The 27,292-nt window shown below is 46.1% G+C and overlaps 1 protein-coding gene and 1 non-coding gene across 3 annotated transcripts in view; one reads left to right on the top strand and one right to left on the bottom strand.

Annotated features, from left to right (window-relative positions):
- slain1a (SLAIN motif family, member 1a) overlaps nt 1-27,292 on the bottom strand; it is a 121,912-nt gene that overhangs the window by 69,455 nt on the left and 25,165 nt on the right. For both annotated transcript variants that reach the window (XM_078222739.1, XM_078222737.1), the window contains exon 2: nt 17,011-17,150. In XM_078222739.1, coding sequence (XP_078078865.1) covers nt 17,011-17,150 — 140 coding nt within the window. The remainder of the gene's footprint in view (nt 1-17,010; nt 17,151-27,292) is intronic.
- trnar-ccg (transfer RNA arginine (anticodon CCG)) lies at nt 17,769-17,841 on the top strand. Its single transcript has one exon. It is a non-coding gene; the product is annotated as a tRNA-Arg (tRNA).

Genomic DNA, 27,292 nt, shown 5'->3' with positions numbered 1-27,292 from the left:
CCTTTATTTTACGAGTAGTATCTTTGGGCTTGATATTAATTCTCCCCTCAGCAATGGGAGGTGGAAGGGGTGAGAAACGGCTTAAAAATTAATGATACTGGATGCGACCCCATCACATATGTGCTGGCGGGTTGTGTTCCTGGACTGTGCCCCATTCAAGAGATGGAAAACATCTTTAATTCTTTAGTTCAAAGTCTCAGGGTGCAGTTGGGAGCCTGATTTAAGTTTACCAATGGCCTCCTGGTCAGGTTCCCCAGTTGATCTTTTTCTACACTGCTGCCTCACAGCGCATGGGACCCGAGTTCGATTCCCGGCTTGGATCACTGTCTGCGCGGAGCCTGCACGTTCTACCCATGTCTGCGTGGGTTTCCTCCAGGTGCTCTGGTTTCCTCCCACAGTCCGAAAGATGCGCTGGTTAGGTGCACTGGCCATGCTAAATTCTCCCTCAGTGTACCTGAACAGGTGCCGGAGTGTGGCGACTAGGGGGTTTTCACAGTAACTTCATTGCAATGTTAATGTAAGCCTACTTGCATTTAAACTCTAGATATGACTATCGCACCCTCTCCCTTCCTTCTCTATGTACAGTATGCTTTGTCTATGTAGCTCGCAAGAAACAATACTTTTCACTGTATACTAATAATGTGACAATAATAAATCAAATCAAGTTAATATCAGTCAGGTCCCAGCAGTCAAGTATTTTTACAGCACTGCTTGTGAGCTGGGAGGAGCAGGAAGGCTCCCCCCAAGTCCTTCAAGCCAATCTTCTGCCAATCCTGGCCCTCTGTTCACTGCCACAATATGCCACCCCTCCTCCTTTCTGACCTGCCAACTGCCAGAACAATCTCCTCTCCAGCTGATTGGCACATGACCTCAGCACTCCCGGGTTCCCCGTGCAAACACGCTCTGCCCCAACCACTGCCACCTGCCCGTGAATATCGATTTCTAAACACCAAGTGGCTCGGGCGGCTTTTAAATATCTTATAGCACTGTTTTAAATGTTCTCCCGGTGCGCAGCCCAGGTTCCTTTCAAACAATCAGTTTCACCAACAAAAAAAGAATCATTGGCCTCATTTAGAATACTGTGTACACATCTGGTCGCCACACTACCAAAAGGATGTGGACGCTTTGGAGAGGGTACAGAAGACATTCACCAGAATGTTGCCTGCTCTACAGGGTATTAGCTATGAGGAGAGGTTGGATAAACTCAGTTTGTTCTCACTGGAACGACGGAGGTTGAGGGGTGACCTGATAGAAGTTCACAAGATTATGAGTGGCATGGACAGAGTGGATAGTCAGATGCTCTTTCCTAAGGTATAAAAGTCAAGTACTTGGGCGCATAAGTTTAAGGTGCGTGGGAAAAAGTTTAGAGGAGATGTGCGAAGCAAGTTTTTTTTTTAACACAGAGGGTGGCGAATGTCTGGAGCGTGCTGTCCGGGGAGGTGGTGGGAGCAGGTACGATAGCAGCATTTAAGGAGCGTCTAGACGAATACATGAATAGGATGAGAATGATAGGATACGGACTCCGTAAGTGCGTACGGTTTTAGTTTAGGCAGGCATCACGATCGGCGCAGGTTTGGGGGGCCAAAGGACCTGTTCCTGTGCTGTACTGTTCCTTGTTCTTGGTTGTCTGGAAACCTCAGTTATCCTGTCAGGTGGACTTAAAAGATCCCGCGACACCATTTCAACGAAGAACAGGGGAGTTACCCACAATGTGCTGCCCGATATTGAGCCCTCAAATCAAAAAATTATTAGATTGCTGTTTGTGCAACTTGCTGCGTGGAAATTGGGTGCCCCTTTCCTTCTTCACAGCAGTGACTGCTCTTCAGGAGCAATCCATTGGCGGTGAAGCACTTTGAGGAGTTTGGTGATTGTAAAAGGTAGTGGAAATGCTGGTCTTTTTCCCCATTCATCTCAAGAGTCCTTTCAATGCTGTTGCACATTAGCCATTATATTCTGCCTTCTTAATATTTGATGCATTCCACTTCTAAACATAACATCTTAACGTACAACCCAAGTATTATTACAACAATCGCCCACTCACCCTCAACCTATTTAATATCACCAAGATATTTTAATAGATTTACACTTCCGAGTGTTAACTAGCTTGCATATTTAGAATCAAATAAACTAGATGATGTTTTTGGTTCATTTAATGCCAGTATTACAAAAGGTACAAATCATTGGCCGCCTGTGACTGCTCAGTGCAGCCGGTTTAAAGAGTCCCTGCAGGGAGAAAGCCTCATTGTGATTCCAACAATGAAACAGTGGATTAGACTTTCACCCTGTGTTAAGTCATCAGAGGGCTGCAAAAAAAAAACACTTATCGAAGATCAGTTTCAGTTCATATTGAGCATTTGCCACCTGATTTTGTTAAGACGTTGGATATTAGCCCCACGTGCTGCCCTAGGAACGGCCAAACTCTGCACAACCCAGCATTTCATTTGCCTTTCAATCATCTTAAGCCACAAATGCGCTGAGTTCCTTCACAATGTTAAATATCAAACGCTTCATGCTTTGACAAAAAGGTGCGTCTTTACCAATAATTTATACCAGCCTTTCCTTCCCAAAATATGCGGTTTCAAAGCTTAAGGTGCAACTTTGTCAGGGCACTGTCCTGGTATACTATTCTGATATAATTCAAGGCATGATAAAACATAACCTGTGCAAATTCCTTCATTTACCAGCTACCAGTTTCCACCATTCCAATTGTACCACACATCACATTTAAAAGGTATTTTTATTGGTAGCTATGGCAAGGATGTATTGCATTTCACAAGTTCTTTACTCGGCCAGCATGGTGGCACAGTGGTTAGCACTGCTACTTCACAGCGCCAAGGACCCAAGTTTGATTCCGGCCTTGGGTGACTGTCCGTGTGGAGTATGCACGTTCTCCCTGTGTCTGAGTGGGTTTCCTCCGGGTGCTCCGGTTTCCACAGTCCAAAGATGTGCAGGTTGGGTGGCATGGTGGCACAGTGCTTAGCACTGTTGCCTCACAGCGCCAGGGATCTGGATTCCCGGCTTGGGTAACTGTCTGTGTGGAGTTTGCACGTTCTCCCCGCGTCTGCGTGGGTTTCCTCTGGGTGCTCCGGTTTCCTCCCACAGTCTGAAAGACATACTAGTTAGGTGCATTGTCCATGTTAAATTCTCCCTCAGTGTACCTAAACAGGCGCCAGAGTGTGGCGACTCAGAGATCTTCACAGTAAATTCACTGCGGTGTTAATGTAAAGCCTATTTAACTTAAGATGGATTGGCCATGCTCAACTGCCCCTTCGTGTCAGAGGAATTAGTAGGGTAAGTACGTGGGGTTACGGGAATAGGGCCTGGATGGGGTTTATTGGGCTCGATGGGCCAAATGGCCTTCTTCTGCACTGTAGGGTTTCCATGATTCTATAATGAATTGGTGTGTTATGAAGGTGCTTCTAACTAAGGTAAGCCCAGAAAGTTTTGAAATATGAAACGATAACATTACTTCCTGGGTTACGTTCACCATGTAATTTGGGAGGCAGCTCTAATATGAAAGAGAAACATCTATGTCGACAATGAATGCTTTCCTGAACAATACAAGTCTTAGTTTGAGCATTGAGATCTTCAAAAGCCTTCCACCATCTGTTCCTTTATTTGCAAATGGGCAATGCCAAGGAACACAGTGATTATCATGTCATTCCTGCATGCACTGTACAGAGATCTGTAATTAAACTGGGTTAGCATATAGTTGCAGCGAATAATCAGCACCCAAATGAGCAATGATCTGACTGCACATTATCTGTAAACAGAGGTTATATTTAGTAATGATAAGCATGCTCTGGAAGACGGACAGCTTTCCCACCATTATCAACAACCAATGTACATTTGCCAAATTAATTTGCAAAAATGACTGAGTACTCAGGTACAAGCACTTAACAAACTCCTATTAAATTCTTAAATGGAAAAGCAAAAGACTCATCAGCATAAATGAAAAGCATCAAGACAAAGATGCTTTCTTCCATTTCACAATTACACTGTCAGAAATTCTGATGTTTGGCAGTCAACATGAACAAGGCGACATCTACGCAATAATCTATGCTGCTTTCTACTGCTTTGCACCAACTCTACAATTAAATTTTGAAAGCAGAATTTTGCCCCACACGTGCCACTGCCACATCAAAGAAAGGGAAACCCAAGTTTCTACCCTCAACAGGAGGGGAGAGAGCAATTAACATCAGAGGATGGCACGGTGGCACAGTGGTTAGCACTGCTGCCTCACAGCGCCAGGGACCTGGATTCAATTCCGGCCTCGGGTCATTGACTGTGTGGAGTTTACACATTCTCTCTGTGTCTGCGTGGGTTTCCTCCGGGTGCTCTGGTTTCCTCCCACAGTCCAAAGATGTGTAGGTTAGGTGGATTGGCCATGATAAATTGCCAATTAGTGTCAGGGGGATTAGCAGGGTAAATACTTGGGGTTACAGGGATAGGACCCGGGTGGGATTGTTGTCGGTGCAGGCTCGATGAGCTGAATGGCCTCCTTCTGCACTGTAGGGATTCTATGGAAGGAATTCCTTCTGGTGCCTTGGCGTATCTCCCAGCAGTTGTTTCCTCAGAATAAAGTTAACTTTGTAGCTCCTCTTAGCAGCCCGTGGATAGTTTGGGCCTCCCCTGCCAGAGGCATTTCCCAGGTTTGCCCCTACGTCAACTTTCCCCATTCCTCTCCCAAGCCACCACCCTTAAGGTGCCGTGTCAATGACTGCCTGGGGGTCCCCGATGACAGCGTGACCCAGCAGCAGCAGAGAAAAGCAAAATTACCGCGGGTGCTGGAATCTGAAACCAAAACAGAAAATCTCAACAGGCCTGACAGCATCTGTGGAGAGAGAATAGAGCCAACGTTTGAGTCTGGATGACCCTTTGTCAGCAGCAACAGCACTGTCACTGATACCAGCTTCAAGCAGGAGTTGATATTGGAACGCGGTAAAGAGTAAAGGTCCTCACACTCCTGGGGGATCACAGTCTGCTTCACAATGCGACACAACCCCCACCCCGACCCCGACCCCCTGACTCCAGCCTAAAGTTAAAACTGGGATTTAAATTTAATCCAATTGTAAAACAAGATAAGTTTGGAGAAAAAAAATCAAGGAGAGGCAGATGTGTGGAAGAGGAAAACCAAAGATATGATTCAAGCCAAACAATTACAGCTGTCACAGAGGTTAACCATGATTCTGACTAAAACATCCTAATGCACTGTCAAGGCTGACATTCCAATGCAGCGCTGAAGGAGCACAGCACTGTTGGAGGAACCGTCTTTCAGGTGAGACGTTAGACTGAAGCCCCATCTGCCTGTTCAAGTGGATGTAAAAGATCCCATGGGACTATTTTAAAGTTGAGCTTGGGAGTTGTCCCTTGGATATTCATTGGAATATTGGATACCCAATATTCATACCTCACTCAACATCACACAAAAAGAACAGATTATCTGTTTGTGGAGGTTTGTGGAACACAGATTAGCAGCCATGTCTCCAACATTAAAATAGTGACTGCACTTTTATTGGCTGGTCAGCACTTTGAGGGATTCGATGGTTATGAAAATCTATCAACACAAGTCTTTTCTTCCTGTCAAAATACAATGAGGTGTTAATGCATCTGATTGAGAAATATAAAACTCACACTTAAAGTCACCAATGTTGCTCTCTGTAAACTTGACTGATGATATTTTTGCTGTCTCCGACCTGCTATTAGCTTCAAATTGTCAAATTACCAGTGCTCCTATCCTATCTGTTGAGATGGTGTTAGTTGCAGAACACGTTCTGTTACAGAAGACTACAAGGACTTCTTTATGTTAACTGCAAGGTTTTATTAACTACTTATAACTCTAAACAAATAGACAGTGAAGGGTACAGGCATGGAACTATCTACAACCTTGGTCATATCACATCACTGGCCAACACCACACTGAACCTAATTTGGGTCATGTGCCTCCTTACAGAAGCAAAAGTAAAGTCGCCATTGTCCCACATGACCACAGACTGCCCTCCCCTTTGAGGGGGAGAGCTGACTGGTGGTGATTTAACCTGAGGATCACCACACTTCAGGCAAGGGGTAAGGTTGAGAGAGCCTTCATGAACAATCTGAGCCGGTACAGGAATTCAGCCTCGCTCTGCATCACTAACCAGCTGCCCAGCCAACTGAGCTAAACTGCCCCCACTGTGTAGGGGTACAGTACTCAGTCCCACATTAACCCTGTTATGTACCAAACGCTCCTATTACACCTCCCCCAAGTCTTTAACCCATGGATATATGGCAGGATTTTCTGGCCGCGCTCGCCCCAAGGCCAGAAAATCCTGCCCGAGGTCAACGGACCTTTGCATAGTCCGTGTCCCACCCGCTATGATTCCCGTGGCGGTCAGGATGGGAAAATTCCGTCCATAGAGTTGTATCAGCTTACTTTAGGTCTTACATTGTTATAGGTCTCATGCATTTACCCTATTGTTACAATTTTAATGCTATCCCATCAGTATTGCCGTTACAGTATTATCATTAACAACATGTGGTGAACCATAGATGGCTACCACTACGGGTACTGAACCATAGATGGTTATTACTATGGGTACTTGTACATATGTTACTCTTGTTACTGTTGGGGTTAGGGTTGGGGTGTTCCACCTGTTGGTATTGTTCTGTGGTACACTCCGGTTGGCTCCGCCTTCCTATAGGAGTATAAAGGTCACTGCACTTCCTAGTGACCCTTTAGTCTGAGATTGTATTGTTAGTAAGAAGTTTAACAACACCAGGTTAAAGTCCAACAGGTTTATTTGGTAGCAAAATTGTATTGTTAAGCAGTAAGCTCCATTCTTGTTGCTAATAAAAGCCTTTATTTCCCGAGTACGATCCAGCCTCCCGAGAGAATTAATCGCGCATCACAACATTCTCACGAAACCATCTCCCCGCTTTAAGTCCTTGAGGTTAGAGATGCAGACCGTCTGGAGGCCTTATTGGCCCTCCGATTCACATTCGCCATTCTGTCAGGAGAGTGGTAGGCTCTGTTGGCTCTGGTTCTTGTTGTTGGCTTGGTGGTTAGATTGGCATTTGGGGATGGTTTCACTCTTTTTTTCCATTGCTTCATGTTGAACCTGGTCAGTTCAGCTGTTGTGTTAATGCATGGTTGCTATGTTCAGGTTACAATCTCTGTGGAGGCAATGGAGGCAATTCCACTATGTTGGGATGGGGTTAGTGACGGAACACGTCTGTTAAATAAGTCATTGTAGTCTTTGATATTTTAACAACAAATCTTTATTAAATACTTGTAACTATAGACAAGTAGACAATTAAGGGGACCAGCATGGAGTTAACTCCATCTTAGGTCTTAACAAATCTCTGGCCAACAGCACAGAGTCCAGGTCATGTGCCTTCTTGCATCACTGTGTGGGTGGTACTGTATTCAGTCCCTTATTAACCATGTACCAGACCCATCAACGACTTTATCTTACAATAAACCTTAGTCACTCTCCACCCCACAACTTGCACTGCAAGGATTCCCCAAGGTTCTGTAGGCAGCACCTTCCAAACCCACAACCACTACCATCTAGAAGGACAAGGGCAGCAGATACCTGGGAACACCACCACATGGTTCCCCTCCAGATCACTCACCATCCTGACTTGGAAATATATCGCTGTTCCTTCACTGTCACTGGGTCAAAGTCTTGGAATTCCCTCCCTGACAGCGCTATGGATGTACCTACGCCTCAGGGACTGCAGCAGTTCAAAAAGGCAGCTCACCACCATCTACTGAGGGGCAAGAGGGATGGGCAATGAACGCTGGCCTCGCCAACGATGCCAACATCCTATAAATGAATGAAACAAATCTTACCATTTACGCTGACTCCCAATGGAGTGAACTTAAAATTCTCATTCTCATCTACAAATCAGTTCACAGCCCCATTGTCTCCAGCTCTATTTCTCTTTGAACCTCTAGTTCTGGCATACTGTACATTCTCTTCACTGGCAGGGAACTGTCTCAGTTCTATTTTTCCTAAATCCTTAGACTTCCCTACCTTCTTCGCCACATTGAAAATTCCTCTACAACAGAAGTAGTTTCCAGTCATCTCTCCTAGCCCTGCTAAAAACGTTTGCTGCTTTCTCCTTTATTGCCATGAAGTGCCTTGTTCCATGTTCCTGTGTTAACTTGGACGTATGTCTAATATTTCCAATTAGCTGAACAATTTGTGAGCGGTGCACTGATGAATTTCAGCTCAAGACATTCTTTAACTATTAACAAAGATTAAATTCCTTGTATATTGAAGAAAATACCGGCAAATGAGTCATTAAAAAAAAAGAATTCCATAGTTTTAGATTCGTTTGATGGATGAAACTGGCCACGCTCGCCCCAAAACTGGAAAATCCCGCCCGAGGTCAATGGACCTATCCATGACCCACCCCTGCCATAGGAATCGTAGCAGGCGGAATGGGAAAATTTGCCCCAATTGGTCAGCTGGGTATGTGACACAAGTGAAAATCCATCACCACGTTTCGGAGTCTCCAAACCAAGCTACTGAGAAATCTGCACAAGTGGGGTTTCTGTCCAGGAATTTATTACCCACCCCCTGCACCCCTCCACCTCCATAGGACAGAGCCTACTTTTGCCTGTCTAAACTGTTAAATGCTTTACTAGCAACAACAGTGAGGTCCAGGTTCCGTCCCTGGTGTATTGCAGGTGTGTTTGTCCAACCAGAATTTTCCCATTCCACACACAGGAAGAAAATTACAAAAAGAAACTTCAGTTTCAGTTAGTTTTGCTTGACTGATGGAATTTGTACTTTACAGTTTTCATCGAAGTTAAAGTTCATTTATTCGTCACAAGTAAGGTTTACATTAACACAGCAATGAAGTTACTGTGAAATTCCCCTAGTCGCCACATTTTCAGCGCCTGTTCGGGTCAATGCACCTTACCAGCGCGTCTTTCAGACTGTGGGAGGAAACCGGAGCACCCGGAGGATACCCACACAGACACAGGGAGAATGTGCAAACTCCACACAGACAGTGATCCAAGCCAGGAATTGAACCCAGGTTCCTAGCGCTGTGAGGCAGCAGTGCTAACCACTGTGCCACCGTGCCGTGCACAGAATCATCATAGAATCCCTACAGTGCAGAAGGAGGCCATTCAGCCCATTGAGTCTGCACTGACCACAATCCCACCCAGGCCCTATTCCTGTAACCCCACTTATTTCCCTGCTAATCCCCTGACACTAGGGTCAATTTAGCATGGCCAATCAACCTAACCCGTACATCTTTGGACTGTGGGAGTAAATCGGAGCACCCGGAGGAAACCCACACAGACACGAGGAGAACGTGCAAACTCCACACAGACAGTGACCCGAGGCCCAAATTGAACCCGGGTTCCTGGCACAGTGAGGCAGCAGTGCTAACCACTGTGCCATCACTGTCAAGAGAAAGGGCAGTTAAGTCATAATGCTGCACATGCTAAAGATAGCTGAAACATTAATAAAAACAAGAGAAATAGCCCAGATTTACGAGTCTATTTTTGCCAGATAGCTTTCGAATGTGGACCATTAATTACAGTTATAATTTCTCTCTCCTTCAGATATTCCCCATCTTTTCATCTGCAGATTCCTCTTTTTATTATTTTTAACCCTCTTAGCTAATTGGGTATTTGTTTCATCTTTTCATTGCTTCAGTGAGATGATCTTGTATTTGACCTAACTGTCTTCTATTTAATAGTTTGCAAGTCATGCAACCCAGTAACTCCCTCTTTGCAACTGGATACAAATTTGCCCCTCCTTTTTTCTGTCTATCTTTCCATTCCTAAAATGCCTGCTTATCTTCTCAGTTTTGGTTCTGTTCCACCCAAAGGATTAATTTGTCCTTTCACTTTATAGATGCTACGTGGCCTGCAATGTAATTGCAGCATTTCCTATTTTTAAACTTGTGTGCTTTACCTTCCACAGTATTAAACTTTTACCTGGCGTTCTTTGCTTCAAAATTGGCACAGTGGTTAGTACTGCTGCCTCACAGCACTGGGGCGGCACGGTAGCACAGTTGTTAGCGCTGCTGCTTCACAGCTCCAGGGACCTGGGTTCAATTCCTGGCTTAGATCACTGTCTGTGTGGAGTTTGCACATTCTCCTCGTGTCTGCGTGGGTTTCCTCCGGGTGCTCCGGTTTCCTCCCACATTCCAAAGATGTGCAGGTTAGGTTGATTGGCCATGCTTAAAATTGCCGTTTAGTGTCCTGAGATGTGTAGGTTAGAGGGATTAGTGGGTAAAATATGTAGGGATATGGGGGTAGGGTCTGGGTGGTCGGTGCAGACTCGCTGGGCCAAATGGCCTCTTTCTGTACTGTAGGGTTTCTATGATTTCTATGACCCGGGTTCGATTCCGGCCTCAGGTGACTGGCTGTGTGCAGTTTGCACATTCGCCCCGTGTCTGCGTTGGTTTCCTCCAGGTGCTCCGGTTTCCTCCCACAGTCCAAAGATGTGCAGATGAGGTTGATTGGCCATGCTAAATTGCCCCATAGTGTCAGCGGGATTAGCTAGGGTAAATATGTGGGGTTATAGGGATTAAAGGCTGGGTGGGATTGTGGTCAGTGCAGACTTGATGGGCCAAATGGCCTCCTTCTGCACTGCAGGGATTCTATGATAGGCGGCTGGCATGCAGTGCTCTCTACTGCTGGGTGAAAACAACCCCCACTCCCTGTGGGCCCCATTAGTGAGTTCAGCCAACTGGTCAACATTCAACACTTGTGACCTGCCTGGCTCAAGAATCAGACCAGTGATTCTAACACTGTGATGCCAACTTTAGGAGATCAAAATTAATGAAAGCTTTGAGGCAGGAGCAGGAGAAGGTCGTCCATTCTGGAGCCTGCTGCCAATCAATAAAATCATGGCTGATCTTTGACTTCGACTCCAATTTCCCACTCAACACCATATCTCAAATCCCTTCAATTCCAAAACTCTATTAAACTCCGGCAACTGCTGACTGCATTGGAATATCTACCAGCAAGCTACTCGAACATATCAGAGATGATGCAGGAGTCAGTGCGAGGTTCTGGCACTTGGTATTATCTGCGGTTAACTTTGGAGCACGTGGTCACCTCAGTGGATACTGTACTTGGTCCCTCCTTGTCGAAGGCTCTGAAACCAATCTCTCAAAGATGCTCGTATTGGGAACCTGGAGGCTGTAGGCTTCGCCATCTCATCCACCTTTGGTAGACAGCAAAGGCTTTGTCAAATCCTACAGCCTACCTGTCGATTGACAGGAGCGTTCAGCCAGGTGAGATGAGGCGGCACGGTGGCACAGTGGTTAGCACTGCTGCCTCACAGCGCCAGGGGCACGCGCTCGATACCCACTTGGGTCAGTGTCTGTGTGGAGTCTGCATGTTCTCCCTGTGTCTGTGTGGGTTTCCTCCGGATACTCCGGTTTCTTCCCACAGTCCAAAAGACATGCTGGTTAGGTGCATTGGCCATGCTAAATTCCCCCTCAGTGTACCGAACAGGCGCCGGAGTGTGGCAACTAGGGGATTTTCACAGTAACTTCATTGCAGTGTTAATGTAGGCCTATTTGTGGCACTAATGAAAAAACTTTAATGAGAATTGAACATACCTTGGACATCTGCACCCTCACCAACCACCATACCAATACCCACCCAAGTGCCAGGAAAGTAGCCAGGCGCGGTTGCTTTGGTAGCCAAGTTGCTAAATTTTCCAGCGGGGACATCTGAGACCCTCAATCCAAGAAGACGCCAACTACCAGCAGATGAAGAGCCTGTGTCTGAGTTGCAGCAACCTTCAGCCTCCCATGAAGCAGCCATTAAGACGATGCACTTCACAGCAAGGTATCAATTAAAGACAGGAACTACAAGCTGGCTGTCAATCAAATTCCCTCCCTTCTATCGAGTCTCTGGCCAGCTGCACTTCATTCATTCCTCATCGTCTTGTCGGTTTGCACCAATTATATAAAGCTGTGTCACCAAATTTCAAGACTATGGTCACCATAAATAATTTAAATTGTCGAAGTAACCAAAAGACGGCTTTAAATTACCACCAAAATATTGCCTTTTCTCCCTTTTAAATCAGAACTGCCGAGACTCCCTTTAAAATAGTGCTACAAATAGCAGCTACCCAATGTGTATTTACCCAGGTTAATAGGCAGGTTGAGGACAGAGCAACAGAGCAACAGTGTATGGAATCAGTAGAGATAGGCGAGGTGATGAATGAATACTTTTCTTCAGTGTTCACCAAGGAGAGGGGCCATGTTTTTGAGGAAGAGAAGGTGTTACAGGCTAATAGGCTGGAGGAAATAGATGTTCGGAGGGAGGATGTATTGGCAGTTTTGAATAAACTGAAGGTCGATAAGTCCCCTGGGCCTGATGAAATGTATCCTAGGATTCTTTGGGAGGCGAGGGATGAGATTGCAGAGCCTTTGGCTTTGATCTTTGGGTCCTCGCTGTCCACGGGGATGGTGCCAGAGGACTGGAGAGTGGCAAATGTTGTTCCTCTGTTTAAGAAAGGGAATAGAAATGACCCTGGTAATTATAGACCGGTTAGTCTGACTTCGGTGGTTGGTAAATTGATGGAAAAGGTCCTTAGGGATGGGATTTACGACCATTTAGAAAGATGCGGATTAATCCGGGATAGTCAGCACGGATTTGTGAAGGGTAAATCGTGCCTCACAAATTTGATAGAATTTTTTGAGGAGGTAACTAGGTGTGTTGATGAAGGTAGGGCGGTTGATGTCATATACATGGATTTTAGTAAGGCGTTTGATAAGGTCCCCCATGGTCGGCTTATGATGAAAGTGAGGAGGTGTGGGATAGAGGGAAAGTTGGCCGATTGGATAGGTAACTGGCTATCTGATCGAAGACAGAGGGTGGTGGTGGATGGAAAATTTTCGGACTGGAGGCAGGTTGCTAGCGGAGTGCCGCAGGGATCGGTGCTTGGTCCTCTGCTCTTTGTGATTTTTATTAATGACTTAGAGGAGGGGGCTGAAGGGTGGATCAGTAAATTTGCTGATGACACCAAGATTGGTGGAGTAGTGGATGAGGTGGAGGGCTGTTGTAGGCTGCAAAGAGACATAGATAGGATGCAAAGCTGGGCTGAAAAATGGCAAATGGAGTTTAACCCTGATAAATGTGAGGTGATTCATTTTGGTAGGACAAATTTAAATGTGGATTACAGGGTCAAAGGTAGGGTTCTGAAGACTGTGGAGGAACAGAGAGATCTTGGGGTCCATATCCACAGATCTCTAAAGGTTGCCATTCAAGTGGATAGAGCTGTGAAGAAGGCATATAGTGTTTTATTAACAGGGGGTTGGAGTTTAAGAGCCGTGGGGTTATGCTGCAACTGTACAGGACCTTGGTGAGACCGCATTTGGAATATTGCGTGCAGTTCTGGTCACCTCACTATAAGAAGGATGTGGAAGCGCTGGAAAGAGTGCAGAGGAGATTTACCAGGATGCTGCCTGGTTTGGAGTGTCGGTCTTATGAGGAAAGGTTGAGGGAGCTGGGGCTGTTCTCTCTGGAGCGGAGGAGATTGAGGGGAGACTTAATAGAGGTTTATAAAATGATGAAGGGGATAGATCGAGTGAACGTTCAAAGACTATTTCCTCGGGTGGATGGAGCTATTACAAGGGGGCATAACTATAGGGTTCATGGTGGGAGATATAGGAAGGATATCAGAGGTAGGTTCTTCATGCAGAGAGTGGTTGGGGTGTGGAATGGACTGCCTGCAGTGATAGTGGAGTCAGACACTTTAGGAACATTTAAGCGGTTATTGGATAGGCACATGGAGCACACCAGGATGGTAGGGAGTGGGATAGCTTGATCTTGGTTTCAGATGAAGGTTGGCACAACATCGTGGGCCGAAGGGCCTGTTCTGTGCTGTACTGTTCTATGTTCTATGTTCTATGTAAATAGCATTGTGGATCAGGGAGGTGTTGGGGACTAAGGTGGCTGGTTACCTTAATCAATGTCCATTCAAATCTCTGGAAAAGTCAGGCTTTCAGAATGAATACTTCTTAAATCTTTCCCAGTGTTTTTCTCTTTCTCTTTACTGCCTCATTTTGGAACAGCAATGAAGCAGAAATGGGGCCCAAAGACTCCACAATGCAGCACCAAAGCAGATTCTTATTCTACCTCCGATACACAGGGTTTCAAACAATAAAACTATTATGTTTGGGTCTAATTATAAGTTATAAAATGACCACGAGGTAGGCACGTAGAACTTAAACAAGGAGCAGTTTATTTTGTGTCTTCACAGCTACACATTCGGCCTAGACTGACTCCCCAAGCTCCACCCTGGATGGAGATTGCCCACTGGGGCACCTGACCCACTCTCTTAAAGGGGCAGCACGCACCCCCAAATGACATACATAACAAAAACGTCTTCCTGTTGCACATCTCGTGTGGCCTCTCATGTACCATTTCTCAAACTTACATCTTGAGACATCTAGAACATCAACTGTTCCTGTGAAATATCTGCTGCCTAAAATGCTAGCAACATAGGCAAGTGATGTAGCTGTGTAGCTGTCCCTTCCCACAATTCCTTGGAGGGCCGAAGGGCCTGTTCCTGTGCTGTAATTTTCTTTGTTCTTTAATAAGTGGATGTTAGTTTTGACATCTCAGGTAAAATTGAACAAGTTAATGAATCAAATCTCTGATCTCTCCGATATGATGCGGTGCGCTTCAGATGTTGATTATCTCAAAGCTCAGTCATGCAGGTCTGAGCACCTGTAAATATAAATAGCCAATTGCAGGATAGAGCTCTGGGTGAATTCAAAATACTCATCAACCACAACCGCGACCAAAACCCTTTAATTCCTTACTTAGAGCATTTCTCACCCTGCCCGCCCGCCGTTCCTTGTAGTTGAAGACCACACAATGGCTTAAAATATAAATGTATCATTACACAACACAGCAAGAAGCAAAGCTAAGTTAAAAAGAAACAAAAGAGTTATTTGATCCACTAAACAGCAGCCTGCAGTTCTAGCCTTTCACAAAGAACCAATCATGCAAAGCAACAACACTGCTATTCAAAATGAATCAGAGACTGCAAACCCCTTTGTATCATTGTGGTTAACCTTTCCAAACATGAACAAGTTTGGATCATTCGACTTAGAGTTGACGTCACAGAGCTGCTTTCAGTAGGTTTGGGTGATCCTTTAGAAGTCAAAAGGTAAAACGCCAGTGCCATTTCTGAAATTCCTATCCTATCCAATTTCTATATTTCAAATCTAAGTTTAATATTTCAGGAAACAAAAGCAGCCCATGAATGTTGTAAATCACCACCTCTGAGTTTTTGAAGGCTGAATGATTCTATTGATGAATGCTGAAGAAAGATCACCAATCTAAAACATTGGGCAGAATTCTCCCAATCTGGGGCTAAGTCTCATGGCGGGAGCGTGGGGTCTTTTCCCAGCATGGAGGCTGGCAGGAAATCTTCCAGCCCCAACCTCTTCAATTAAGCAACTGGGTATTTTGCGTTGTATTCGGTGGCGGGACAGGTCTGATGGCGCGTAGTTCTCAGTCATAATGGCGGCACGGTGGCACAAATGGCGGCACGGTGGCACAGCGGTTAGCACTGCCTCCTCACAGCACCAAGACCCAGGTTCAATTCCGGCCTCGGGTCTGTGTGGAGTTTGCACGTTCTCCCTGTGTCTGCGTGGGTTTCCTCCGGGTGCTCCAGTTTCCTCCCACAGTCCAAAGATGTGCGGGTTAGGTTAATTGGCCATGCCAAATTGCCCCTTAGTGTCAGGGGAACTAGGAGGATAAATAAATGGCATTGCTGGGAGAAGGCCTGGATGGGATTGTGGTCGGTGTAGACTCGATGGGCCTCCTTCGGCAATGTAGGGACTCCATGATTTGCATCCGGCTGCCATATTGAAACAGCACCCAACATCGCTGGCCCACTATCAAAGAAAGAAGGTGGACTCCCTGAACAAGATTCTAGGATAGCAAACACTTCAGGGCTGTTGTTAACCTATGCAACCTATAAGCTGCTTTGAGTGCCATCAATACGCATTGCATTATTGCAAACACTCCCTTTTTATCTTCTCTCTAATGTAACTTTACTTCCTCAAATACCTCATTAAAACTTTAACAAAGGATCATTTAGAATAATGGAGGGAGGGAGAAGAACTTAATGAGAAGTGGAACAAATGCTCAGAATAAAACAAATTTTAAAATTATAGGCTAATTTAATGGGCTGAGTTAGATGGTACCACAACTGTAGGGGTGCACTTCCTGCACATGTATTTGCATTACAACTGACGTCAAATCCAGTGACTGAAACTGCAACCTACAACCTCTTGAACTTGTTCCTTCACAGACAAACTGACAGATTATTCTTATAGGTCACCATGGAAGCGAAGATTTGCTTGTATTTTTGTTTGAAAAATGAGCAGTTTTATTTTGATAGAGGAAACTGTTACAAAATACAAAGGGTGCGAGCTTACCGGCCGTTCACGCCACGCTCCCACTGCAGCAAGGACAGAGAATTTGGCAGCCAGCCAAACCTCTGTTCACTGCAGCGAGCTGATAAAATCCTACCGGGGTGAACGGTGATAAGATTCCAGCTAAAATCACTCAGAACATTATAGATAAGGTAGTGTGGGAAAGGCTTTGTATATCCCCAACATGCCATTCCAGGTAAATCACTGCTCGCAACGCCCGGAGACAGGAGCAGCATGCAGCGAGGGACGCAGGGTGAGGAGCAGCAGAGGGAAGGAGCTAGGGGTGGGCAAGATGGGAGGCACACACCAGCGAGGGGCGCAGGAAAGGACGGATAAGGGACAGCGGAGGGAAGGAACCAGGGGCGGACAGGAACCAAGCACATGGGGGGCACACACCAGTACTAGCACCAGTTGATGGGCACACATCAATGGTGGGAGAAAGGGGGCATGTGCCGAGGGACACAGTACGTGCCGAGTGCATATCCCTGGCGTCTGGCTGATCAATGTCAGCAGTTACGGTGTATTTAAGGATGAGGTTGCTGTTGGCAACATGTCTTAGGAAGTCTTTGAGCACTTTGTTCCTACCTTGATCAAGTCTAAAACACAATGAGCGTTTCGCTGCCTCGATCTCATGACCTGGGTGATCAAGCACCTGTCTGCACCATTCTAAAGGACTCCGAGCTTTCTGTTCCAATGTGGGCTGCTTCCTTGGTGAAACATACAACCTGTAATGAAAAGTACAACATTTATCGTCACTTAACATAATAAGTGGATCTTTACCACACTTAATTCTCATTTCTACAAATTTATGTGGAGAATAAAAGTAGTTGTCCTTAAGCAATCTCATTCCACAAACACTGTAAGATAAAAATTGAAGTCCCAGGGTATGATTTTGGTTCTTAATCACAGTATATTATAGAGTCTACAGTGCAGAAAGAGGCCATTTGACCTATCAAGCATGCATCACAATCCCACACAGGTCCTATCCCCATAACCCCACATATTTACCCTCCTAGTCCCCCTGACACTAAGGGGCACTTTATCATGGCCAATCAACCTAACCCGCACCTCTTTGGATTGAGGGAGGAAACTGGAGCATCCAGAGGAAACCCATGCAGACATGGGGAGAATGTACAAACTCCACACAGTGACCTGAGGCCAGAATTGAACCCGGGTCCCTGGCGCTGTGAGGCAGCAGTGCTAACCACTGTGCCACCGTGTGGGGAGTAGGGTGGAAGCTGGACTGGAGGGAATCAAAGCAGAGCGATTCAAAGAGGAATCTGAAGGAAACTCACTTAGCACTAAGTAATGTATAATGTACATAATGTATAAACTAATGTGTAGCCCTAGTGGCCTAATGGATAAGGCACTGGCCTCCGAAGCCAGGGGTTGTGGGTTCGAGTCCCACCTGGGGTGTTTTTTCTATGTAGGTCTAGAAGGTAGGGATGTGTTCGGCACAACTTGTGGGCCGAAGGGCCTGTTTGTGCTGTAGTGTTTCTATATCCACGATTATGCCACACTGCCAGATCATTTTTGCCCTGCATAAAAATTCAGATCTGGGACGTAACTGGGAGGCATTAATCATGGCACATGTTTTATCAGAAACAACACACGGCTCATTTAATCAACTAATCTCTATGCGTTGAGAAGGAAAATATCTCAAGCTGCAGAAATGCCCGAGTGTGCATATCCACTTTCAAATTAAGCGCAAACAATCACATTTCAGGCAAGAAAAAACTCTGCACCAGGTAGAAATAAAAACTTGAAAAGAAAAACCACAAATATGAATTCTTATATTCAAAATTGCATTACTAAAAGTGAGTTCAACAATAATAGCTTAAGCAAATTGGCAGGAGCTTTGATCGACCAAATACTGCTGCCAGTGAGGGATACTGTCCTCTGGCTGAAGATTTTGAGAAACTACATAGTTGCCCACGGGTTGCACAGTAGTTAGCACTGCTGCCTCACAGCACCAGGGACCCGGGTTTGATTCTCAGCTTGGGTCACTGTCTGTGCGGAGTCTGCACATTCTCCCCGTGTCTGTGTGGGTTTCCTCCGGGTGCTCCGGCTTACTTCCATCTTCCAGAAGACATGCAGGTTAGAGATGCATTGGCTATGCTAAATCCTCCCTCAGTGTACCCGAACAGGCGCCGGAGTGTGGCGACTAGGGGATTTTCACAGTAACTTCATTGCAGTGTTAATGTAAGCTCACCTGTGACACTAATAAATAAACTTAAACACCACTGCCGGAATGTTACCTCCTCCCTCACCTGAGGCTCGTAAGATCCCGCCCGTGGCCAACACAGAATGTCCAACCTGATTCCGGGGTGGGCGTGCCGAACAATTCCATTTCCTTTCCAATATACCTGCAGTTTCTGATGTGCCAAGTCCAGAGGCAAAGCTCCCTGATAGGAGCTCGTGTTGGGAAAAATCAGCCCTCACACAGAAAATGAGTCATCCTAACGTGAATTTATCTGACCTTTAATGATCTAACATTTCTGCTCGGGAATAATCTCATTGCATTAGCGACACGGCAAGTTCAGCCAGAGAGCCGGGATGCAATAACATTGACACAACCAACTGCCTGGGGTTATGGGGATAGGGCGAGAGTGCTGCCTCTTGCCATTCAGGCATTTGCTTCTCATGGTCCTGGGCTAACCTGCGATGAGTCCTCCTTCTTATCTGGATGAGAGTCACTACCAAGGTAGATTTTCCAGTCCCATTCCCATCGGGCGGGTTCAGTGGCAGAAGCCAAAAATATCATGACGTCGCATTTTCAGTTGGTGCGAAAGTTTACTGCAACCATCCCATCAGTCACAATAGTGTCAAGAAACCATTATAATAAATCAACATTCCATTATCAGGCCCAAACACTGGAATCACCCCCCCCCCCCCCCCCCCCCCCCCCCGACATCAAAACATCCATCCAAGATGGCATGATGGCAGAATGGCATGAAGCACCACTGGTCTCAGAAGACACGTACCTGCTGAGCAAGATGTCCCAGGGGAGCTCGGGTGAGTGCGGTGATCAGGGGGGAGAGGGTCATGCCCAAATACTGCCTGGGTACTACCCTGACATCAAGCTGGTACTATGTGCCCAGGTAAAGTGCCTGGGTAGTGCCACGGGAGCACGCCGTAGGGGTTCACCTGGGTGAACTCGGGCGGCCTTTAAAAATGGTGCCCCTGACCATCGAGTGTCTGAGCCGCTGGCAGGGAGGGGGCGGGGATTGGTGATGGGGGTTGGGGATTGGGGGGGGGCAAACCAGAGGTTGCCTGCCAGCGACACGTCATGGTACCCATGCATTGAACTTTTTTTTACAAAGAGCTGCACTGTATGGCGGAGAAAGCCGCAATTGCTGTTGGCGGCATCAATGCTTCGTATACTTTTCACTGTATTCTAATACATATGACAATAATAAATCCAATCAAATCACTTCCATCGCCCAATGTCGGCCTTTGCCGATATCAGTAAAAATCCCAGCCGATGCTTTGATGATCATAACCTGAAAATGAGGAGTCAAATATTCAGAGTCTAATCTGACTGATACCAACCTACAAGGGGTGGGTCAGTGAGCACCCAGAGTGTGACTGTCTGTGTGTCTCACTGTGTGAGTCTGTGTATGTGTGTGTCTCGGTATATCTTACAGTGTCATTGTGAGTGTGTGTGTCACTGTGTGTGTGTGTGTGCCAGTGTATGTGTGTCTCAGAGTGTCACTGTGAGTGGGAGTCTGTGTGTGTGTCTCAGTGCAAATTTCTATGCAAATTCTATGATGTATCTACTCCAAATGTTAATTTGGGAGATAAGTAGGCAGAGCGTGTACCATGCACTCTCCGCCCTCTTTTACCTTTTTAAAGTTTATTAGTCACAATTAGGCTTACATTAACACTGCAATGAAGTTTCTGTGAAAATCCCCAGTCGCCACACTCCGGCGCCTGTTTGGGTACACCGAGTGAAAATTTAGCATGGTCAATGCATCTAACCAGCATGTCTTTCCGACTGTGGGAGGAAATCAAAGCACCCGGAGGAAACCCACGCAGGCACGGGGAGAATGTGCAGACTCCACACAGACAGTGACCCAAGCCAGGGATTGAACCCAGGTCCCTGGCACTATGAGGCAGCAGTGCTAACCACTGTGCCACCATGTCACCCTGGCAGCATGGCCAGTGTTTGAACAGGCTCCACAAGAATTCTGTGAATTGCTGCCATCACAGCCCCCCACCACACTCCGTCCAATTTTGTCCCCACCCCACGCCACCTCAATGGGTCTTGCCTTGATGCCAGTCAGTTCAGCCTCTGAGTTAATGCTGTCTAATATTGCACCACTCACAGTTGGTGAGTGACAGCAGGGCACCTGTTTCTCACCTGGCAGCACAGCATAGAGGGCACACCATCGCTGTGCACCAGGTCACCCGCCAGCATTATTGATGCAATTATAAGGTTAAAATCAGCTGCCTTGCCTGCTGTAATCCACCCAGAGATCTACACTGTACAATTTAGCAATGTTATCAGGTTTTACATTAATTACACATTGAGTAAATGTGCAATATATATTTCAGGCACCAGATAATGTCATTTTCAACCCAGAAAGTGTGCACAGAACAGCGTATTATGGTCTTTAGCTTTAAGTTAACACATAGGGAAAACTCAGAGCTCAAAGGTATTGAATTATTCATGCAGTGACTCTCGAAATTGGTCATTGGAAGAACCAGCTGCATCATTGCAAAAAGGAAGGCAACAAAAAATACAAGAACCTTCAGACACACAGACTCACACTCAAAGTGACACACACACTCTCATTCTCACACACACAGTGACACACTGACGCACACACACACTGACACACACACAAAGTGACACACACACTCTCATTCTCACACACACACAGTGACACACTGAGGCACACACACACTGACACAGACACACACACAAAGCGACACACATACTCACAGCGACACCCTAAGATATACTGAGACACACACAGACTCACACAGTGACACACTGACAGTCACACAACAACACACTAAGGCACACACATACTAACACACGCAGACCCACACACACACAGACCCACACACACACATTGACATGCACAGACACACACTTACTGACATACACACACAGACTCACTCACAGAGACACAATGACACACTGAGACACACACAAACACACACACTGACTCACATACACAGACGCACACAGACGCACACACAGGCACATAGAAATGCACTAAGACACATTGGTCGGAATTGTACCGTCCTGCCTGCCACGGGAATCGGAGCAGGCGAGGGGCAGACCATGCAAAGGTCCGTTGACTGCGGATGGGACCTTACGGTTTTGGGATTAACGAGGCCATAAATTTCTACACAGACACACACACACACACACACACACACACGTGTGCTCCAGTTTCCTCCCACAGACTGAAAGATGTGCTGGTTAAGTGGATTGGCCATGCTAAATTCTCCCTCAGTGTACCCAAACAGGCGCTGGAGTGTGGCAACTAGGGGATTTTCACAGTAACTTCATTGCAGTGTTAATGTAAGCCTACTTGGGACAGTAATAAATAAAAACTTCAAAAAAAAATCATTTTTAGAGGAACAGAATTGAAAAGTAGAGAAGTTGTGCTGAACTTGACTGAATCTTTTAGGCCACATGTGACTCTATGACTATGACTCTATGTGTTGTGCAGCCTATTCACCTTAATATGAGCTGGGTTACGGCACTGGAGAGGAAGCAAACAGGATTTACAAGGATTATATCAGAACTGTGAAGTTGTACTCATCACGACAAACAGGAAGGCAGGAGAGAGGTAGCAACCCAACAGCGATCTTTAACATTTCAAAAGGTTTTGACAGATTAAGATAGGGTGTTTCCATTTGCAGGTAAGAACAAAACTCAAGGCCACCAGCGTAAGATAGTCACCGAGGATTCAAATGGAGAAGTCAGAAGGAGCATCTTCATCCAGCGAGCGTTTAGAATCTGAGACTCACTACCACAGGGAGTTGTTGAGACAAGTCATTTCAATGTATTATTTTTATAGCTTAATCTATTTATTGTCACAAGTAGGCTTACATTAACACTGCAGTGAAGTTACTGTGAAAATCTCCTAGTTGCCACACTCCGGCGCTGTTTGGGTCAATGCACCTAACCAGCACGCCTTTCGGACTGTGGGAGGAAACTGGAGTATCCGGAGGAAACCCACGCAGACACGGGGAGAACGTGCAGACTCCGCGCAGGCAGTGACCCAAGCCGGGAATCAAATCTGGGTCCCTGGCGCTGTGAGGCAGCAGTGCTAACCACTGTGCCACCATGCTGTATTTAAGGTGAAGCCAGGTATTTATATGAGGGAGAAGGAAAGAAAGGGTTTTGCTGATGGAGTTATTAAGGAAGAATGGAAGGAGGCTCAAGTGCAGCAGAAGCACTGACATGCTCAGATTGGACCAAATAGAATAAACTCCATTGAAACAGAACACATAATGTTCCTGTGGAACAAGCTCTGGTTTAATCTGCTAATGTGAGTAATGTGCTGACCATTATAACTGTCACGCCCAGTACAGGCATGTCATGTTATGAATACACAATCAATACTTCTCAAAATTGAACACAAACTGTTGGGTTGGCTGCTGTAAACCATATGACATTTGACAATTGGACTACAGACTCCCAAAGTCTCCAGCAAATACCTAATTGAACGTGGACATAAGTGAGGGTACCTCTCGGCCATTTCTGGAATTCACACTTCCCGCTGTTTCAGGATGGGCCAGCCCCTGAAGAATATGGAGTTTCTGGACTGCCTATCTTCATGTATCAGACTGAACAGAAGTGAAGAAATAAACTCAATGGCCACTTGCCACTGTTATCACAAGCACCTCCCCCATCCAAACTAGACTGAGTGGGCCTCAGAAGTGTTAACCCAGCAGTTATGTGATCAAACCTGGTTTCAGGGACGATATCCTGATTACCCCAGGACCCAGCGGATCCACCAGAACCGCAAGTTGTCACCCAGTCCGAGAAACAGCTGCGAGTCATCAGGCAGCCAACCTATTCCAGTTTCAAGGTTCACCTGAGAACCAATCTCCAAGATATTCCACTACCAGGAATCTTGCAATCTGCTGTGAACTCTTTGCTTTACATGGCCCTCATTACAACCTTCCAATCATTAAATCCATTCAAGATGCGGCTTGGGAGACCAGAAACCATAAATCAGAAATGGAAGCAAGTGCAATCTGTAAAAGTGCACTATCTGTTCCTGTACACAACTTTATGTACCTGTGTGTGAAACCGAGTGCGTGATGTTGCATTGATTCAGGGTGCATGTGTCAGAATAAAATAATTTTCTTACAATGTTAAACTCACAAAAGACTGTTGCTGGATTACTTAATTGGGACACACACTCCAAAGGTAAGAGAAGCCATGTCTCTTTCCACACATAGCATATTAATTACAGGCAGCAAGAGCACACATACATTCTGACATAGCTGTTACTCTGATTAAAGCCTGGATACTGTGGTAAACCACTGTTAGCTTATTGCCTGTGTGTGTGTGACATGCCTGGACATGCCCCTGCCAGCCCTGCCTGAGACTCCTCCCCCCCCCCGGTCCAGGTATAAAGGTGACTGCTCCCCACCCTCCTGCCTCAGTCTCTGGACCAGTTCCACCAGCTCATCAGCATGGGTGTGCTCCAAGTCTTTTGCGAATAAAAGCCTATTTGTTCTTGCATACAAACTAGTCTTTGCTTGATTGATAGTGCATCAGATACGTGTTCATCTTTCTTCAATCATACGTTTAAAGGGGCTAGAACCGATCAGTGGATTTCTCAGGAAGAGGTGAAGCTATTCAGTTCATATAGAGTGAGTGGGTTACCTAAAAATAGTTACAAGATATGAAGTTTTTAATTGCCTCTATTCTGTGACCACATCAATGAAATTCAGATCTATTTATCTTAGCTGTATTGCAGCAAGACAGCAGTCAGTTAGAATTTCTTTAATCATGGCAGGGCAAATTGATAAGGTGGTTCCAAAATGGATCTAGGTTGCTTGCACCCATAAATAGGGGAATGTAGAATACAAAAGCAAAATATGTAATTAAAGACCTTTACACATTACTGGTAAGACCTGAGCTGGAACAATTGTGAGCAATTCTGGGCATGACAAAAATTAAAATAAAGTAAAGTAAATAAAGTTTACCCATTAGTCACAAGTAGGCTTACATTCACACTGCAAGTTACTGTGAAAATCCCCCAGTCGCCACACTCCGGTGCATGTTCAGGGAGAACTTAACATGGCCAATCCACCTAACCTGCACATCTTTTGGACTGTGCGAGGAAACTGGAGCACCCAAAGGAAACCCACGCAGACACGGGGAGAACATGCAAACTCCACACAAACAGTGATCCAAGCCGGGAATCGAACCCCGGGTCCCTGGTGCTGTGAGGTAGCAGTGCCAACCACTGTGCCACCCCTGCATTAGAAAGGGTACAGCAGAGGTTTACCAGGAGAAATGAGAGACTGTGCCTCCTGGAACCGCGGGTTAAGAAGCGGCTAAAAACGGTTTTTCAAGCTGGTGAGAAGTTTTGAAAAGGGTACATCGGAGAGAAGTTGGCACACGGATCAGTAACTGGAGATCTCAGCTTCAAGATCACTGGAAAAAGGTCTACAGAGGAGCTGAGGAGTTATTCTATTCCACTCAGAGTTATCAGAATCTGGCACTCTACAGTGGTAGAAACAGATTCTGTAAATGTAGATAGACAGGCACAGTGGTTAGCACTGCTGCCTCACAGCGCCAGGGTCCCAGGTTCAATTCCAGCCTCGGGTCACTGTCTGTGTGGAGTTTGCACTTCCTCCCCATGTCTGTGTGAGTTTCCTCCGGGTGCTCCGGTTTCCTCCCACACTCCAAAGAAGTGCAGGTTAGGTTGACTGACTCTGCTAAATTGACCCTAAAGTCAGGGGGATAAGTGGGGTAAATGTGTGGGATTACGGGAGTAGGGCCCGGGTGGGATTGTGGTCTGAATGGGCTCCTCCTGTACTGCAGGGATTCTATGAAATAACTTTAGAAGGGAGTCATACGGGTATTTAAGGGTGAGAAACTTACAAGGTTGCAGACAAGGGGAAATGGGACTCAACATAGGACTGCTCTTTCAAATGGCCAGTATACACATGATGGGCAGAATTGCTGACACCTCTCCTCTACGATTCTATAAACCAGCACAAATAAAGGGCAAAATTTCCCGATTCTACCAACAATGGGAATTGTGACAGGTGGCGGCTGAGCAAGATTTTACGAGAAACCAAAAATCAGCTTCCAGACGGCAAGAAATTAGCTTGGAATGTTCTCCTGAATTTCATGGCAGCTTAACGGAGGATCGAATGCCCTGTGGAGCTTCATCAGAAATCCATTTTGCAACTCATGAATGCTTATTAAAAGGCCAATGAACCGGAATCTTCCCCGTCCAAATTAAGCGCCCTGCCAGCGGCAATTTAGAACCCTTCCATGACAAGTCATGTTGCCATTTTATAGAACAATAGTTAGGCCACACTTGGAATATAGTGTTCAATTCTGGTCGCCACGCTACCAGAAGGATGTGGAGGCTTTGGAGAGGGTACAGAAAAAATTTACCAGGATGTTGCCTGGTATGGAGGGCATCAGCTATGAGGAGAGGTTGGAGAAAGTTGATTTGTTCTCACTGGAACGATGGAGGTTGAGGGGCGACCTGATAGAAGTCTACAAGATTATGAGAGGCATGGACAGAGTGGATAGTCAGAAGCTTTTTCCCAGGGTGGAAGAGTCAATTACTGTGGGGCATAGGTTTAAGGTGCGAGGGGCAAGGTTTGAAGGTATGAGGCAAATATTTTACACAGAGGGTGGTGGGTGCCTGGAACTCGCTGCCAGGGGAGGTAGTGGAAGCAGGTACGATAGTGACTTTTAAGGGGCGTCTGGACAAATACATGAATGTGATGGGAATGAAGGGATATGGTCCCCGGAAGGGTAGGGGCAGACAGGCAGCATGGTCGGTGCAGGCTTGGAGGGCCGAAGGACCTGTTCCTGTGCTGTAATTTTCTTTGTTCTCTGTTCTTTCACTGTACCCAAGGGGCATGCACCTGGCAAGTTGCACTTCTTCCTGGACTTGCAGACACTGTTTTCGTCCCCCTTTCAAATCATCACAGAGGTCCCAGCTGCCTGTCACAAACGCTATGCCAAGGCTGGGCACAGGGACTATGGCAGGATTGGCAGGTGGGGCAATGGCCGGAGAGGGGATGGCGTTGTGAAATCAAGGGGCAGAGTGGAAGAACGAATGGCTGTCCGGGTGCCATTCAAATACAGTGCTCGGATGTTGGAGACGATGAGATGATGGCGGAACGGGCTATTTCCTGCCTGCCTCGCCACGAGATTCAAGGTGCTCTTCATGGCTGCATAATTAATTAACTCAACAGCACAAGGTCTCACATGTTCCCACCACCCTGCCCTCCAGCGGAATTCACTCTGATTTCCACTTCCACCACAGGACTTAGTCTCCAGGATGGAAAATTCCGCCGAAGAAGTGGGTTAAAAATTAATAATGGCAGACACTGTCGGGGAGTTGTGTACCTTGAAAGCTCAAGAAACATCACTGCGTCTTTTTGCTTTTGGATCCTCAGGAGGCTTAGAGAGTTGGTAATGATTGTGTTTGCAGGGCTGTAATTGAGTTGGTAATGATTGTGTTTGCAGGGTTAGAGTTTCTCCTTTGGGCACAATCAGCAAGAGGTTCAAAATTGTAGTCAAATTTGCAGAAGTTTTCCAAAATTGAGCTCTCATTCAAAATATCTGCGTATCACAAATGAAAAAAAATCAACCCTGAGTCAGCAATCAGAGCCAGAATTTTACTGTCCT

The sequence above is a fragment of the Mustelus asterias genome, chromosome 10 (assembly GCF_964213995.1).
Source record: "Mustelus asterias chromosome 10, sMusAst1.hap1.1, whole genome shotgun sequence".
NCBI lineage: Eukaryota > Metazoa > Chordata > Chondrichthyes > Carcharhiniformes > Triakidae > Mustelus > Mustelus asterias.
Note: the sequence above shows the minus strand (reverse complement) of the source record. Positions and strands in the feature narration are given on the sequence as shown.